Genomic DNA, 15,253 nt, shown 5'->3' on the forward strand with positions numbered 1-15,253 from the left:
AACCTTGCAAGCTGCAATGTGTGGCCACTACCCCTTGGTTTATTATCTGCCACTAATGAGAAGAGTCCGACTCCACCAACTCTGTAACTGCTCTTCCATTAGTTGTGGGATGTTGATACATTCCCTTCAGCTTCCTCTTCACCAGACTAAACAAGCCTACCTCCTCCAGGTCCTGACCACACTGGTAGCTCCCTACCAGGCCCTCTACATGTTCTCACAACCCTTCTTACCCTTGGGTCCCAGAACTGGACGTTACGGCACTTGCCATTGGCACAAAACCAGAGTCCTGTCCGTAGCCCGGCACTCAGCGTTTCTGAAGCTCAGAAGCAGCCTGATGCTGGGTAGTCTTACACAGGTGATTTCTATCCATCAAAACCATGGAAGAGGTGTTGCGGTGAAATACTGGGCAGTCTAGGGTGAAGACAGAACTTTTAGTAATACAATCATTGAGCATTGCTCCATCATCTAGCGATGAGCTGCTCAAATGCAAAACACATAGGTCCAGGATGCCAGCCTTGCTCACTCTGCCGCACCGGGACAGCAACCTGCTACAAGTGCCGACTGATGTTTCTCCTGCCCTCCCCAGGAACTTACCACACACCATGAGCAGGAAGCTCTAATTTAGACCAGAAGTTTCCAAGATCACGTCATCCTTCAGATGAATTCTGTGCAACTAACTATTGATACAACAAAGAGACAGACATCGCTAGGGTGCATCAGTCAATTGCCCTCCCCACATTGGCCTGAACACAAACATCATAAAGCCTTTTCCTGGGAACCATGACACAAGAAGAATAAAAGCAGACCTTGGAGTCAGGACCTGAAATCACAGTTCCCCTCTCTTAACGTGTAGCCCACAGCCCATGTTCTCCTTCCCTCCTTGCTTTCACAATCCCAAGAGATGGGTTTGCCTGGCCTGAAAGGAAAAGCTGAAAGCAAGTCTCCTACTTGATGCAGTACTGGGCTCGCCAGGAGACTATGACAGCAAAGACAGTACCTATCCTGATGGAAGCAGTGCTGCTCATGAGCACTGCTGGATCCAGAATGGATGAGCACCTGTCTGAAGCCTTAAATCAGCTCCAGGGGTCAGGAGGGTTTCAGATACACCCATACAAAGTCCCCGACTGACAATTTCCTGATAGCTTCTTGCTAAGCACGTGGCTTTCTTAGACCTCCCTTTCAAGAGACACAACTCTCAGACACTATGGTTAGATGGTAGATGTTTAAGTCCCTTCTTGGAGCTCAACTCTTCTCTTTGCAACTCTTTTCTTCTATATAAAGCCATAAGAAATAAATTAAAAAATAAAAAATGAAGTAAAACCGAAACAGTCATCATAACAAAGGAGCTTTTCCTAGAAGAGAAAATCCTAGAAAACAGGAAGGAGTTTTGGAGAGATGACTGTGTCAGCAGAGCTATGGGGAGACACTGCAGAAAACCACACACTCTGGCACTCGCAGTACCTGCTAAACACAACACACATGACAGCCAACAGGAACTTGTGACAGCTTCTTCTGGCTGCCCTTTGGATTACATTTATCACCAGAAGATTTTTCCCCAAAACCACCACATGTTTTTGGCAGTATAGAGTAAGAAATACTTGAGTTTCAGCTGATTGGGAAAAGCAGAAGAGCATGACTAGAACCTCCATGCAACTGTCTGTCCCAGCTCCAGAGGGTACAAAGATGTCCAAGAGATATGGGAGGCAGAAAGGTGAGAAACTGAAGGAGTTCAGGATGCCACAACACATGGCATGCCCAGAACAGAGGCTGTAATCACAGCACCAGGCAGAAACATGTTCAGTAGTCATCTACAACTACCACGTGTCATCCCCTGCCCTCCTGCGCTTATTGCTCTTCGCAAGAAGGAAGAGCTGGCAGGCAGCGGGGCAAGCATACACCCCATTCATACAGAAGGGCCCTCATCTTGTGGAGTCCAGTGGAGCCCAAAGGACCTGCCTTCTTGCTCCATAAGGAACAGCATCAGTGTCTCTGAAGACTCTCTCCCAGGGATGCTGTGACCTGTTGATCCTTTGCTCAGCAGAGACATGCTGGATCCTGCACTACTTTGCTCCAGCCTTCCCGGTCTGCCTCCTAGAGTTGCTGGTGCCCTCACTCTGCAGTAGTCTCACACTCCAACCACCTTGCTGCAGGTCCCTGCCGTGCCCAGGGCTGAGAGAGTTCTCCATTCTTGTTGAGGTGAGGCCAAAGCTCTTCCCAGGCAGCTGCGGGAAGCAGCTCAGCTCTACCTGCCCGATCTGGGTTGTTTGAATTTCAAGCACTGACAGGTAAGGACTTGCATTTTTGCCCATGTTTTCCATAATGAAAGTCCCCAGAGGATCTGTTTACATTGACATCTAGGGTCAAGCCTGAGGGTTGACTCCACCCAGCTGAAGCCTACCTCAGAGAGCTTGCACTGAAGCCATCTGCTCTGTCCTTCCTGATCCTCCAGATGAGCTCTTCAAGGAATCTATCTTGTTTCTCCTTCTGGGCTTGTCTCTAATTACGGGCACTAGAGACAGGAAGTGGGCTCCGCTCAAGACCAGGCAACTGTGGGTTTGGTGTTGGCCAACTCCTTGAGCTTGCATCTGGCAAGTGAACGGTTTGATCCCAGGCACACAGCACGGAGGCGTGGGACTGACAAGCTGATTTCTTCTCAGATCCTTAAGTTGAGCAAAGCTGTGCCAGAAAGTCTCCAAGAGCAAAGCTAAGGGAGACATCAGAGTAGGTGGCTAGCAGAGCAGGAGCTGGAGATATCTCTAAAGTCAGGCTTTAGTGATTTCCCTGCTATGGCCTGAAACCACGTCCCTAACAAAGTTTGTGCTCTATATCTGTGCTGGGTTTGCGTGGCAAGGTTTTGGTAGCGGGGGGGGGGGGGGGGGAGGTGTTTTAAGATTTGGTTTTATTTCTCATTCCTCTATTCTGTTTTGCTTGGTAACAAATTAGATGAATTCCCTCTCTAAGTTCAGTCTGTTTTGCTCGTGATGATAATTAGTGAGTGATCTCTCCCTGTCCTTATCTCGACCCACAAGCCTTTCGTTACACTTTTTCTCCCCTGTCTAGTGAAGGAGGGGAGTGATAGAGCGGCTCTGGTGGGCACCTGGCCCCCAGCCAGGGTCAACCCACCACAATACCCCTGTAATCCAGGGGCATTTTATAGACCACCTGGAGCAAGGGGCACCTTCTGCACCTTCTCCGGCACATGCCTCTTGTGAAAATGTGCATAGGAAGTCACCAGCTGCAGCCCCAGAACTCTTGCTCCCCAACATCTTGCTCTTTGAATTCCTTGTTACTCACCAAACACTTAATCAGGGACAAGCAGCTCTTCAGGTGTCTGTTCTCCTACCTTTCATTCCCCTACTTTTATCCGTACAGTTGTCAGATGAGCTTGCTGGGATCCAGACAGCTCAGCAGCTCTGGGAACAAGCCACCCCTGCTCTCTTGCAGCCCTGGCAGACCACATACCACACCTCAGAAAGGGGTGGGAGGGAAGGAAAGCAAGAAGAGTGACTCAGGCAGTGAACCAAAGCCGCCTGCATTTTCAGTCTGTACATTGATTTTCAGAGCTGCCCTCTAATTACAGTTTTAGGCTGTATATCATTGGGATTTTTATTTGACACAGCAACATCCACTAGCCTCTAGTGCATCTAGTCCTACCGCTTTGGTCACAAGCCCCTGTTCATGCATGTGTGCAAACTTGGCATTTGCTTTGTCTATCAATTGCAAGGACACAGAAGCCATGGCTGTGCTAAGAAATTTTTACTGGAGTTTAGAGAACATCGAGTAATCCCCAGAAGCCAATAAAATGCCTTCCCCCCAAACTAGCCATTTCTGAGTCCAATTAGACTGGGTCCTGAATTCATCAAGTAAATGAAGCCCTTCCTAACATGCTCCATAAAACAAGGCATGCTGCAAAGGACAGCGCTGCCCTTTCTCCAGAGCTTAAAAAAACCAAACAAACCCCCAAAATAGAATAAAGCATTTTGAATTCTCTAGGAAAAAAATACTGTAGTGTATGAACCAGCTACAATACTAGCTACTAGCATTTTTTCCTCTTTTAAGTCACCCTCTGTAGCAAAAATCTGAGCCTGCATGTTCCTGACTTCCTGTGATTCCATTGCTCTTTCCTGAGCTGTTTTGCTTACGTGGTTTGTTTCTAGTCATAGGAGCTGGCTACGATGCTCTGTTGATGTATCCATAATCACAGGAACAGCAACCATTTTCTACTGATTTTGGAGGCACAGCACCTTTGCTTCAACCCTCTGAAGATCCCATCCATCACCACCACACGGCTGCTGAGAGGTGAGCAGAACTACTGAGCAGCCCCACATGATCAAAAGTCAGCACAGAAAACAGCAGGAAGACATTTTGCATTCTCCTGCAAATACCTATGTCCCATTAAAAAACAAACAAACAAAAAAAAAACCAAGAAAAATTACTGTCCTAGCAGAGGAATTAGGTTCTCCTCTGCATGTTGCAATCCTGGATCACGCTCATGCCCCTTGAGAACCCATTGAGGCTTTGGGAATGGGAGACCCAGGCAGATCACATTCACTGGCCCCATCGGGGCAAAGCGTATCTTCCCATGGCTTGCAATATCTGTGAATGTTTTTGTTTCCACCCCGTTTCTGACACCCACAAGTAGCCCAAACCACATTTACTGGGACTGACTTGCCAGCCCCGCGTTGGTCTCCCAGTTGAACTGGAGGCAGCGGGTTTCCAGCCAGCAGCAGCCCCTTGCTCTGTAGCTGACCGGATTCAACTGTGCATTGCCTGTATCAGCAAGCTGTGAAGAAGCACCTTGTAGAGGTTATGTTTCTCTGAGATGAAGTTCCAGAGCTATTTCTCAGACCAAGTATTCAAAAACATTATGCTCCTCCTAAAGTATGCTAGGCTTCTCCAGAAACAAGGGCAGACACATACGGAGAGGAAGGAATGACAGCACTTGTCACCTTTCAAATCTGCTTGCTAAGCTCCCTTCACACTACCTCATATCAGCACCTTCCAGCATCACTCTAAACGATGGCCCCTCACCAAAACGGACATAAGCTTCTGCAGTGGATTAAAGGACTCAACCACCAACGTCAATCAGCTGAGCAGTATGCCAAGTAAATGAGCTGTGCAGGACAGCAAGGCTAAAATCCACTCTAAACTTAGAGTAGTTAAAAGACACCCTCTTCCGTAGTACACAATAGACCAAGTCCACCAAAGGGTCCTTTTTCATACCGTTAAAAGGAGTCTGGGCTATAAAATATCACCTCCTTTGAGAAACAACCAGCCCGGAGTGGGAGCAAGGCACGGTTAAGACAAGATCCATGAACATCTGTTAGTGTGGTCATGTCCCAGGTTGTCCATGGGCACCTCCAGGAAACGCACCTGTGCAACTTGAGGTGTGTCTTGCAACAGGGTCAAACCCAGTATTTATACAAAACACGAGCTACCACAATGGGTGCCGGGACTCTCAAGTAAAGGGGATTGGTCTCTGCCTGTAAAATATTTCTCATTTTGATTGAGAAAAGACCAACGTTTATCAAAACTGACCATAAAATATATTCTGTCATTGCTAAAAAGGATCTCACAAACATCCCCCTGAGAGCACAGGGGTTTTTCCCCCCCACCTACAGACAGAATTTGCAATGTGAACGCAAGCCCGTGAGAGACGAGACTATGAAAGCAGACATTTTCTAGAGCATTTCACAAAACACACGGGAGCAAAGTTCAGAGCCTGGTTATGTACATATTAATCTGATAAAAATAAAACCTGTGTCCTGTCAACAAACTTGGAGTGTCATTGCCAGAGGTACAGGCTGGGAGTTACCCCGGCCACACACTGCATGTCAGAAGAAATATGCTCTGAAGGGCACACACTTAAAAAAGCTTTCAGCCTCAGTCAGGATTGGGGTTGAGGGATTCAGAACCTTCTCTGAAGAAAATTTACTTTAACAAGGATGCCTGTAAGTCATTTAGGAACTAATAAAAATATCTTGCAGAGGAGGACTAGTGATATACGCATCACTGTTATAAAGATAGGATGAAGCCTATGATGAAGTCAGCCCCATGATTAAGATAACTTTCAAACACCAAAAATATTAGAGAAATCAAAATACAAGAGGCTTCCCTGGAAACACCACGAAACTGCTCCCTGAAGCACCATAGGCAGATTATTATTATTTTTTTAATCCAACTGAAAGAAACCTCTGCACTTGCTTCAGATAGTCCTTCTCACCTCCCTGAAATAACTTCGACAAACACAGCGTGACCAAGCGCCGGTCCCTCTAACCTCGCAAGACACGGGACCCTGCCGCAGTCGCTGACAACAGACCACAGATGCGAGACGGTACGTGTCGAAGCCGTTTGCGACGAATGACATCTGAGCGTGGACACCTCTCTACTACAGCCCAACAGGTTGAGGGGAAAGAACGACAAGGCAATAAAGGCGGCACACAGGGGTTTGCCGGGGGGAGCCCCACAGCGCACAACACCCACCCGTCGCTCACCCGCGGGGAGGGGCTCTGCCGTCCTCACCGCTTGCTCAGCACAGCCCCCCACCGCCTGCTGCATTCGAACATCACCACGAGCAGCTTTGCAATGGCAGAAAGCAGGGCCCACCCCCTCAGGCAAAGGGGAACCCGAGCCTTCACAGGCAGCAAACGCGATCTTGGGGCTCGTCTGTGAACGGACGTAAGACCCTTCTGAATGCTGCTCGTTAGCAGCATGTGGCTGGCCTGAACTGTTCTTCTGTGCCCCAGCCGGTGAACACGAGCGCTGCCGCCAAGCCTGCCGATAAATAAAAAAGGGTCAGAAAAGCCGTATGATTTTTGAATCGGATTTTTGAATCGGATTTTTGACGGAAACTCAAGGCAGCAAACACAATTTGCAGTAACAAACAGATTCAAGTCCAAGAGCAGCTCAGTGGTGATATTCAACCCCATTTTCCTCTTAAACATTTGCTTTTAACAGCAGAGAAATCGATAGCACTAAAGGCAACCAGGATGAAGCTGATGGGGAATGCTGCAAACTTCTCCAAACAGCCTTTCTCATTCACTTCATTTAGCACCTACAGCCCTCAGCTCTTCCAGCTCCAGGCACGCTCCCCTCCGCCTTGGTTCTGCGAGGGGGACTAATTTTCATCAGAGACAAGTCAGGAGACTAATTACAGCACACATTTCATTTGTGAAGGGACCCCAGGGAGAGGAGGAGGGGGAAGATAGCTCTGTGCTTGCTCTGCCACCTAAACAGTTTGTATTTGTTAGTGTGGAAATACGTATGATGACAGCAAACTGATGCCTAAGGAGCAATTCACCCATTAACCTAACATCCGCCACAGTTCACACCCACCACCATTTATATGCACCATTAATATTTATAAGGATGACGTGTCTCTTTGACAGGAACTTGTGGCTCCGATGACAACAGATGTTATACCACTTATGAAAGAAACTACTCAAGCATTTCCAATGGACCTTGTCCATGCTCATCATGTCTTTATCCCCTGCTCTGATTATATTATCCACGGAGAGCCTGGGTGACCTACTGACTCAAGCCCAAGAACACGGGTGGCAGCACACTTGCTGTAGAGTCCTTAAAACTTTTCAGAGTTGCATTATGTCTCTGTGGATGTTCTTCTGGGAGCTGGAGACCTTTCAAACGCACCTGACAGCTCAAACAGAAGTGCGTGAGGCATTACATGGCAGACTCCCCCATCTCATGAAGATCTGCCACTTGCCTGGGCCTCCAAAACACATGGCAAGTAGCTGAGGCTGCAGGATTGTCTCCCACAGTTGCCTTTGCCACTGTGACCACAGCTGCATTAGTGATCATACATGATCTACAAAGAATTAAAACCTGTTATTATATGCTGCATTATACTGCTCTACACACGGACTTGCAGGAAAACGCACGTAGCAAGACACCGATCCCATTATCTCTGCTGAAACCATACTGCTCCTCAGCCAAACTGTAACTGCCTCTGGCAGGACAGGGCTCCCTGCTCTGGCAAAGCTTAAACTCCCACCCTCCGCGTGGGAGAAAGCAGTGCCCGCACAGCTCTCCATCAGCAGAGAACAGGATGGGTTTGCCCTGGAAAGAACGATATGGCTAAGTCGATGGGTTTACCGAAATCTCCTTCAGGAACCACCATGCATGAGCAAGCACTGAGGTATGAGACAAGGTATCTAAGGAACGTTCTCTTTTACTAGATTGCAGTTGACATTTCCATTAAAATGCATGAGGTTATCATGAATTGCTTCACCTGATGTGACGGAGCTTGTTTAAAGTGGCACAAAAATGTCACATTATCCCTGTGGGCCAGAGCAGATAGCCTGCAGTGACTTCTTGCGCCGGAATGGCAGCTCTAGTAATGCCCTGATATTTATGGCACATACATTTTTAATGTCCAGCACAAACGGCTCCAGCATTTGTCAACTCATTTGACCTGCAGCTTTTCAAAGCACATACACAAAGACGTGCTGCAGAGCAAGAGCTGGCAATGCGTAAAATACCTTGCCATCAGCTCCCACCAAGTCAGAACAGAAATTGGATGTTATAGCCATGGCCGACTCACTCTGGCCATTCTTGGCCAAGCTTTGCTAGCCCGCTGCTGGAATTTCATCTTCTTGTGCATCCAGGAATCCTCACCCTGTGCCAGCGGCTCCTCACTGCTCCAAAACACGCAGATCTAAGGTTTGTGAGAAATCATTGCTGTTCAGCAGCCATCAGCGTCCCATCGCCCACGTCCTGCCTCATCTGAACCACGACTGAGGTGAATTCGGGAGCTCCTCCGCTCCACATTTTCCTAGATTAACACTGCAGCACCTCTAACCTAAGTGAGCTCTGAAGCACAACCAATACGAACGACTGCAGTAAGGAGACCTGACGGATTTGGGGACCATGCCTGCAGCCACGGCGGTGCAATGCTTCTTGTGTAAATCAGCAGAATTTACGCCAGCGTAAAACCCGCTGTTTGAGCATCTCTGATTACACATGCTAGGAAAAGCTAAGCTTTCTCTGAAGAGAAAACAAGTTCACAAACTCTTGGAAGTCCATCTTTTACCATGCGATTACATGCAGTCAGTGCGTTACTGCATGTTTTATAAACGCGTGTGTCTGTGCTTATGTGTTTTTATACACCTCTGCTGACCTTACATGCCTAGTTTTGGTTCAGAACAGAGATGGCTCCTTCAAAATCGTGACACCCATTACTTTGCTGTAGTTTGCACCCACGCAATTGTCTTTTCTCCCTCCTGTTTAGGCTAACTGAATGAACTATACGCAAAATACAGACAAAAACATTATGGACCTAGCCTGGCCTAAACAGCATTTCTGCTTAGTCTGCGTTAATGGTATCGATGAAAAGGATAAGCCAGTTTCCACATTGCGTTACATGGACCGTTGGGTGCATCGGAAGGACAGATTTAGTCATCCAGCCCCAGCTCCATCCTACTCTGTCCTGCCCAGTGCAATGAAATGTGTCACCTACAGAGCAAACTCCACCAAAATCCAGCCATTGTTGCTTTAAAATACAAGGAAGAAACACAACAGAAGCATCTTTCTGAAAACAGAATCTCCTGTCTATTGCAATACAAAAAGCAGAGCGGTCTGAGCTTAGGTCTCCAGCCAAGACATCCCACGTGCCGGCCTTCTCTCTGATGTGCTCCCCTGCGACGGCTGCGAGAAGACGGTGCTGAACAGCTCTATCCCGGTCTGCTCTTTTATCAGACACGGGTTAGCACATTGCAGGCACGGAGGTTTATACGGCGCTTTGAAGACGAAAAGCGGCATTAAATAAGAGTGGGACTAAGGGCTACCCCGGCCTTTCTCAGCGCGTGTGCCGGTACCCGCTGGACCACACGTGGCAATTCAGACGCCGACCTACGGCCGCGGCTCGATAAAGAGTAACAGAGCCGGGGGTGCCAGGGCACCCGGCACGGCTGTGGGCACACCAGCTCACCCCAGACCTCTCAGCAAGGAAAACCTCAGCACCGCCAAAACCGGAGGGTGCTCCCTGGGGGTTCTAACGGCGAAATGAACAGGGGCGTGCCGGAGCGGGAGGGGAGCTATACCGGACGCGTAGAGAGGGGCAAGCGCGCGGCTCCGCGCCGGCGACGTCGATTCAAGCGGGGGACGCGTCTCCCGTTTCCTCGGGTGGTAAAAATATGACATGCATTAACGAGGAGAATAAAAGGAGGGAAACAAAGGAGCGGGAGCGAACACCTGTCGCTCTCCTCGGGGACGAGCCCTAATGCTTTTATTTGCCTCAGTCTGCTGGGGGAACTGCAGCTGCCAACTGTCATCAGCATCAAGTTACCCGCACAAAGCCGGCCTGCCCCGCTCTTTCAGCCAAGAGAGGCGGAGGGCTGCGACGCACCCAGGGACGGCACCGAGCATTCGGGGCACAGCTCCCCAAGGCTGCCAGGCGGGTGAGCAGCCCCCCGGACAGGGAAAGGGCCGCACGGCCCCGTCTCGGCCAACCGCCGGAGAACGGCCACAGTGCTAACGCGGCACTGCTACGCAGCCCGAAACGAGCGTGTTGTCCCAGGCAGGCACCCAAACGCCGAGCCCGGCTTTAAAAGCCTCCCGATCCATTTGGGGATCCCCATTTGGATGGGGACCCGGACCCCTCCCCAGCTGTGCCCGCTCTGCCCCGCTGGGGGATGCATCAGCCCCTTTCACGCCCGGCCGTCCCTGCCCACGGCCGTAACCGCGGCTGGCAGCGAGGGGCATCGATGGACTCAAGCACGCTCTCGAGGCGATGCACAGAACCCCCACACAGCCATTTTCTAAGCCTTTGACCACGCAGATGGCGGATGGCTGGGGGTTTCGGGGTGGGGGTTTTTGGAGGTGACCGACGTGCCCCAGCGCTTCGAGGCCGCAGCGGGAGCTGCCACGCTGCAGACAGGGGGCACGGCCCCCGGCCCCCCGGGCCCTGCCAGCCTCCGCCCTGCTGTCCAGGCCGTGACAAGCCCCGGGGAGCGAAGGCAGAGCCGGGCCGGGCGGCGGAGCCGTGCCCGCCCCGGGCCGGGCCAACAATGCGGGCAGGGGCCTGCGGGCAGCGCGGCGGCCCACGGCAACCACGGGCTCGGCGGCGCGCGCCCCCCTTCCCCCGCCCCGGCGCGGACAAAGCGCCCGCCTTCCATTGGCCCGTTCGGCCAACGCTCCGGCGGCTGCCCGCGCGGCGCGGCCAATGGGCTCATTGACATGCAAATCAGAGGGTATAAGTAGAGCGGCGCGGGGCGGGGAGCCGAGCTGAACGGAGCCGCCGGAGGGGAGCGGAGCGGAGCCGAGCGGGTCCGCCGCGCCGCGCCATGGCGCCCTCCTTCCGGCCCGGCAAGGGCCGCCCGCCGCGGGGGGACGAGGACTGCGCGGAGCCCAGGGCCGACAGGAAGGTGAGCCACAGGGGCGCCGCCGCGGCGGGCGGGGCCGGGCCGGGCGGACGGCGGGCTGACGGCGCTGTTGTCCCCGCAGACGAGGAAGCCGCTGGTGGAGAAGAAGCGCCGGGCGCGGATCAACGAGAGCCTGCAGGAGCTGCGGCTGCTGCTGGCCGACAGCGAGGTGAGGCTGCGGGGCGGGGGCCGGGCCGATGCTGGGCGGCGGGGCCCGGGGCCGTGCTGACGGCCGCGGCGCCCCGGGTTAGTTTCAGGCGAAGCTGGAGAACGCGGAGGTGCTGGAGCTGACGGTGCGGCGGGTGCAGGCCGTGCTGGAGCGCCGCTCCCTCGGTGAGTGCCGGCGGGGCGGTGGCGGCGGGGGGCCGGCCCGGCCCGCGCCTCACCCCGCTCCCCTCTCTGTCTCCCGCGGCGCAGAGGGCGGGCGGCTGCACCGCGAAGCCAGCGAGCGCTTCGCCGCCGGCTACATCCAGTGCATGCACGAGGTGCACACCTTCGTCTCCAGCTGCCCCGGCATCGACGCCACCACGGCCGCCGAGCTGCTCAACCACCTGCTGGAGTCCATGCCCCTCAACGAGGGCGGCTTCCCGGACTTGATCGCGGACGTTTTGGCAGATCCGGCCCTCGGCCCCTGGCCCGGCGGCGAGGCGCTGTCCCCGGCGGCCGAGGCCCCCCCGGGCCTGGCTCTCCCTGCCTCGGCACCCTCGCCCTCCCCCAGCGAAGAGACCTGCTCCGACTCGGACGAGGCGGAGGCCGAGCCGGGCCAGACCTCCACTGACGGACTGGACGCGTCCCGGACGCAGGGCCTGCCTTCGCCTAGCTTACCCAAATCGATGTGGAGACCCTGGTAACAGAGGAGCGCGCCGGAGTCAACGCAGACCTACCTATAGCGGGGAGAGCAGCCGGCCCCATGCTCCTCCAAGCAGCACGGGGGGACCGCCAGCATGCGTGCGGCTGGCATGGCTGCGTTCTGGGACTGCATCTATGGCACTCTTAAGCTGTCATGCCCTGACAGGCTAATAGCTAAACGTGTTAACATTTCATCCCTGTGTATGTGTGTGTGCGTGTGTGTGGCATTTTGTAACTTTAGGGGTTGTTTTTATGAGAGGTTGGGGAGGGGATGGGGGGAAGGAGGGAGTTCGCTTGTAGTAGCAAAGCTCTTTGGTGGACACACAGCAGTTATTTTATAGCCCTGTCTCTTTCTCTTGGCCCTTATAAGTGGCCCAAATATCACTACCTTTTTCTCTTTAAGAAAAAAGCCCTTGTGCATTTTAAATCATGACAGTTAACTCCATGAGAAGCTCTGATAAGTCTGCATGTGCGGTTTTAAGTGTTCTAGTGATAGCAAAGATCCCTGAAAGGGGTTGGTGTGGTTAGCATCTCTACTCGGTAGCAGTCTAGCGTCTCGCCTTCAGTGAAGGAAGAGAAAACTAGAAACCTGTTTGAATTAGACGAACATTAAAAGATATTGGTGGCAGGGTGCCTTTTAGAAATGAGTGTCTTTATGCACATTTTGCTTTTAGCACATTTGAGTTTATTGTGACTTAATGTATATTAGGGTGTCAAATGTTCTTTTTATTTTTAATCTTTAATAAATACTGAATTCACAACTGATTGCACGTGTTGGAGTGTGATGCACTTCTAATTGGTTTAAAAATTAAAAATACAGTTCCCTGTTAAAAGCATCTATCTGTTGTGGAAACAATGCTGGTAATTAAGCACTTATTTGTACTAAGCATTGTTTAGCTCAAGTATTGGCATTCAAATATTTCTTTTATTTAATACTAGAAGACACTTAAGTTCTTCCAGCAGGCAAGGTCATACTGGTGATCTTGGGCCACAGATTTCTTGGTTAGACTAGCTGGATGCCAGTCTCAAACCTATGCTACTTGATCTCCCATCTGAAGGTGTTGCTCATACAGCTGCAGTCCTGACTTCAGAAGTACCAGGCAAATCCTGGCCTGGAGCATGACTTCACAGGGGGGTTGAGTTTGGTTTAGTTGTTCAGAGTGGTTTGTTTGGGGTTTTTGTTTATTTTTTTTCCTCTCTTGAATGCAAAATTGAAGAGTATGCAATGGATTTAGAAACTATAAAAAAAAAAAGTTTCTAGGGGGCTGGGGGGGAACCTCAGCATTATTGTACATGAGGTTTGACACCTCCCCTGTTCCTACTTTTGAGAGATGCCAGGTTATTTATGCTGTGATAATACCTTTCAGAGAGCTGCCATTGTAAAGAGAAAAACAAAAAACCAATTGTAAAGTTGCTTAATACATGGAAGTTCCCAAACATAGAACAAGCAAGAAAGGAAACAACCTAACTACCAAGGGACTAGACATGTAACTTACTTTTGTTAACAACCTCATGAAATAATAAAAATGGAAACTAAGATACTGGTAAGACCTCTCCTTTGTACTTTTCTTTAAGTTACCTGGGGTAGATGTTCTTATTCAAACATGTCCAGATTTGAATGTGTGTTCTTATCCCTTTTTGTGCTGAATTCCCTTTGAACTCAGGGGAGAAGGGCAATAACCAGCTCAGCAGAGGAAGGTGAGAGCTTCTGTAGTGACCTTTCTGTTTTAGGGAGGGAAGTTAGTGTTTTGAAGTGTAAATGAAGGAGAAGCCTGGGGAACACTTGCACTAAAAGTAACACCCTACACACAAGATGACCTCTCGGACTGAGCCTGCACCTCTCTAGCACCAGCACAAGGCCAGATTTATTTCTTATAAAGCTACTTCCCCTAGGTATCACAGTTGATACTTCACTCTCCACTTCTGCTTAATTAGCCTAGATAACAATACCTTGCACAGTCACCAAGGGCAGTTCACACTACACATCACAGTACATTACCCTGCCGCGCTAAGACAGAGCTCCTTGCTTTTAACACCTAGAACACACCCCATGTTTGTCAGGCCCTCTCAAGAGAGGGGTAAAGCCACAGCACATTTCCTTAACATGACAACAGCAGCCATGGCCCAGCCTGTGGCTCACAGCAGCACACACACAGACACACAGAGCAGCATTGGGCTGCAGACACTTACCTGAGAGAGCTGTCTTCAGGTGTGACATCCAAGGCCATTCCTGGGCTGGCATGGCCGCTTCAGCCACTCTGCTGCTGCAGGAACACCGGAGGCAGCTTGGCTTGGCTTCATTTCCATGAGATGAAAGACCCCCGGGTTAGGGCTCTTCTGTAACGCTCCTGTGAAAACAAGTGCAAATCCTGACACTTCAGTGACAGAAATACAGCCAAGAGTCAACATAGAAGTGCCACCTTTGGTTCAGCAGTGGATTTGGGGGTCTAATAACAAAGTCCTCCCTGTTAAGCAGCACTGCAGATGTGCTACTTAACTTTTCCTGTATTGGCCTTGGAGAATCAGAGACCATTTACCTGCTCCCTTTCCCACTTCTGTGTAAGTGCTTCCCACGCTGAGGGTAACCCTCATGGGCTCGTGGGCCCACACAGCTCCCTGCACATCTGCCATCACAGGGCTGGAGACCGGGGCACGTCCCATCCCCGCTGTTGCAGAAGAAATCACGCAGAGGGGCTGAGAGCTCCCTGGCCACGGCCGCCTGGCCAGCTGCCCCCCCAAAGCTGGGATGGATAGGAAGAGCCACAGCAGAGGGGTAATAGGTCTTTCCGCTGTGCACTTCAGTCCTGTATTAGCTGAAAAGAAAAAGCCAGGTCAAACCAGTCCTATTAGGAATTTTTTAAAAAGTGGGAAAAGCATTTTAGAAATGTGTTAGCAATAAGGCCTTTTTTTTTTTTTCCTCCTTTTAAATCCACAAATTAGGTTCACAGAAAGTTTACATCCTCTGATTAGGTGTTGCTGGATTTCTCCATTTGCATTTCTGTACCTTACTGCAAAGGTGTCAAATC

At 50.9% G+C, this 15,253-nt stretch overlaps 1 protein-coding gene across 2 annotated transcripts; it reads left to right on the forward strand.

The window, feature by feature from the left end:
* The first annotated feature begins 11,229 nt into the window (after positions 1-11,229).
* LOC142602903 (transcription cofactor HES-6-like) lies at positions 11,230-13,772 on the forward strand. 2 transcript variants are annotated; one of them, XM_075760937.1, is made up of 4 exons: positions 11,230-11,381; positions 11,461-11,547; positions 11,630-11,711; positions 11,796-13,772. In XM_075760937.1, exons 1-4 carry the CDS (start codon positions 11,301-11,303, stop codon positions 12,227-12,229), a joined length of 684 nt encoding a protein of 227 aa, XP_075617052.1. In that variant the 5' UTR covers positions 11,230-11,300; the 3' UTR covers positions 12,230-13,772. The 2 variants fall into 2 exon arrangements, with proteins under 2 accessions (XP_075617052.1, XP_075617051.1); XM_075760936.1 differs by having other exon boundaries at positions 11,630-13,772.
* Positions 13,773-15,253: the final 1,481 nt, after the last annotated feature.

The sequence above is a fragment of the Balearica regulorum genome, chromosome 9 (assembly GCF_011004875.1).
Source record: "Balearica regulorum gibbericeps isolate bBalReg1 chromosome 9, bBalReg1.pri, whole genome shotgun sequence".
NCBI lineage: Eukaryota > Metazoa > Chordata > Aves > Gruiformes > Gruidae > Balearica > Balearica regulorum.

What these genes read in the sequence shown, in the direction of transcription:
- LOC142602903 (XM_075760936.1), top strand. Translation starts at nt 11,301, where the DNA reads ATGGCGCCCTCCTTCCGGCCCGGCAAGGGCCGCCCGCCGCGGGGGGAC. An exon ending in AGCCCAGGGCCGACAGGAAG is followed by an intron (nt 11,382 to 11,460) that starts GTGAGCCACAGG and finishes TTGTCCCCGCAG; the next exon opens with ACGAGGAAGCCGCTGGTGGA. An exon ending in TGCTGCTGGCCGACAGCGAG is followed by an intron (nt 11,548 to 11,629) that starts GTGAGGCTGCGG and finishes GCCCCGGGTTAG; the next exon opens with TTTCAGGCGAAGCTGGAGAA.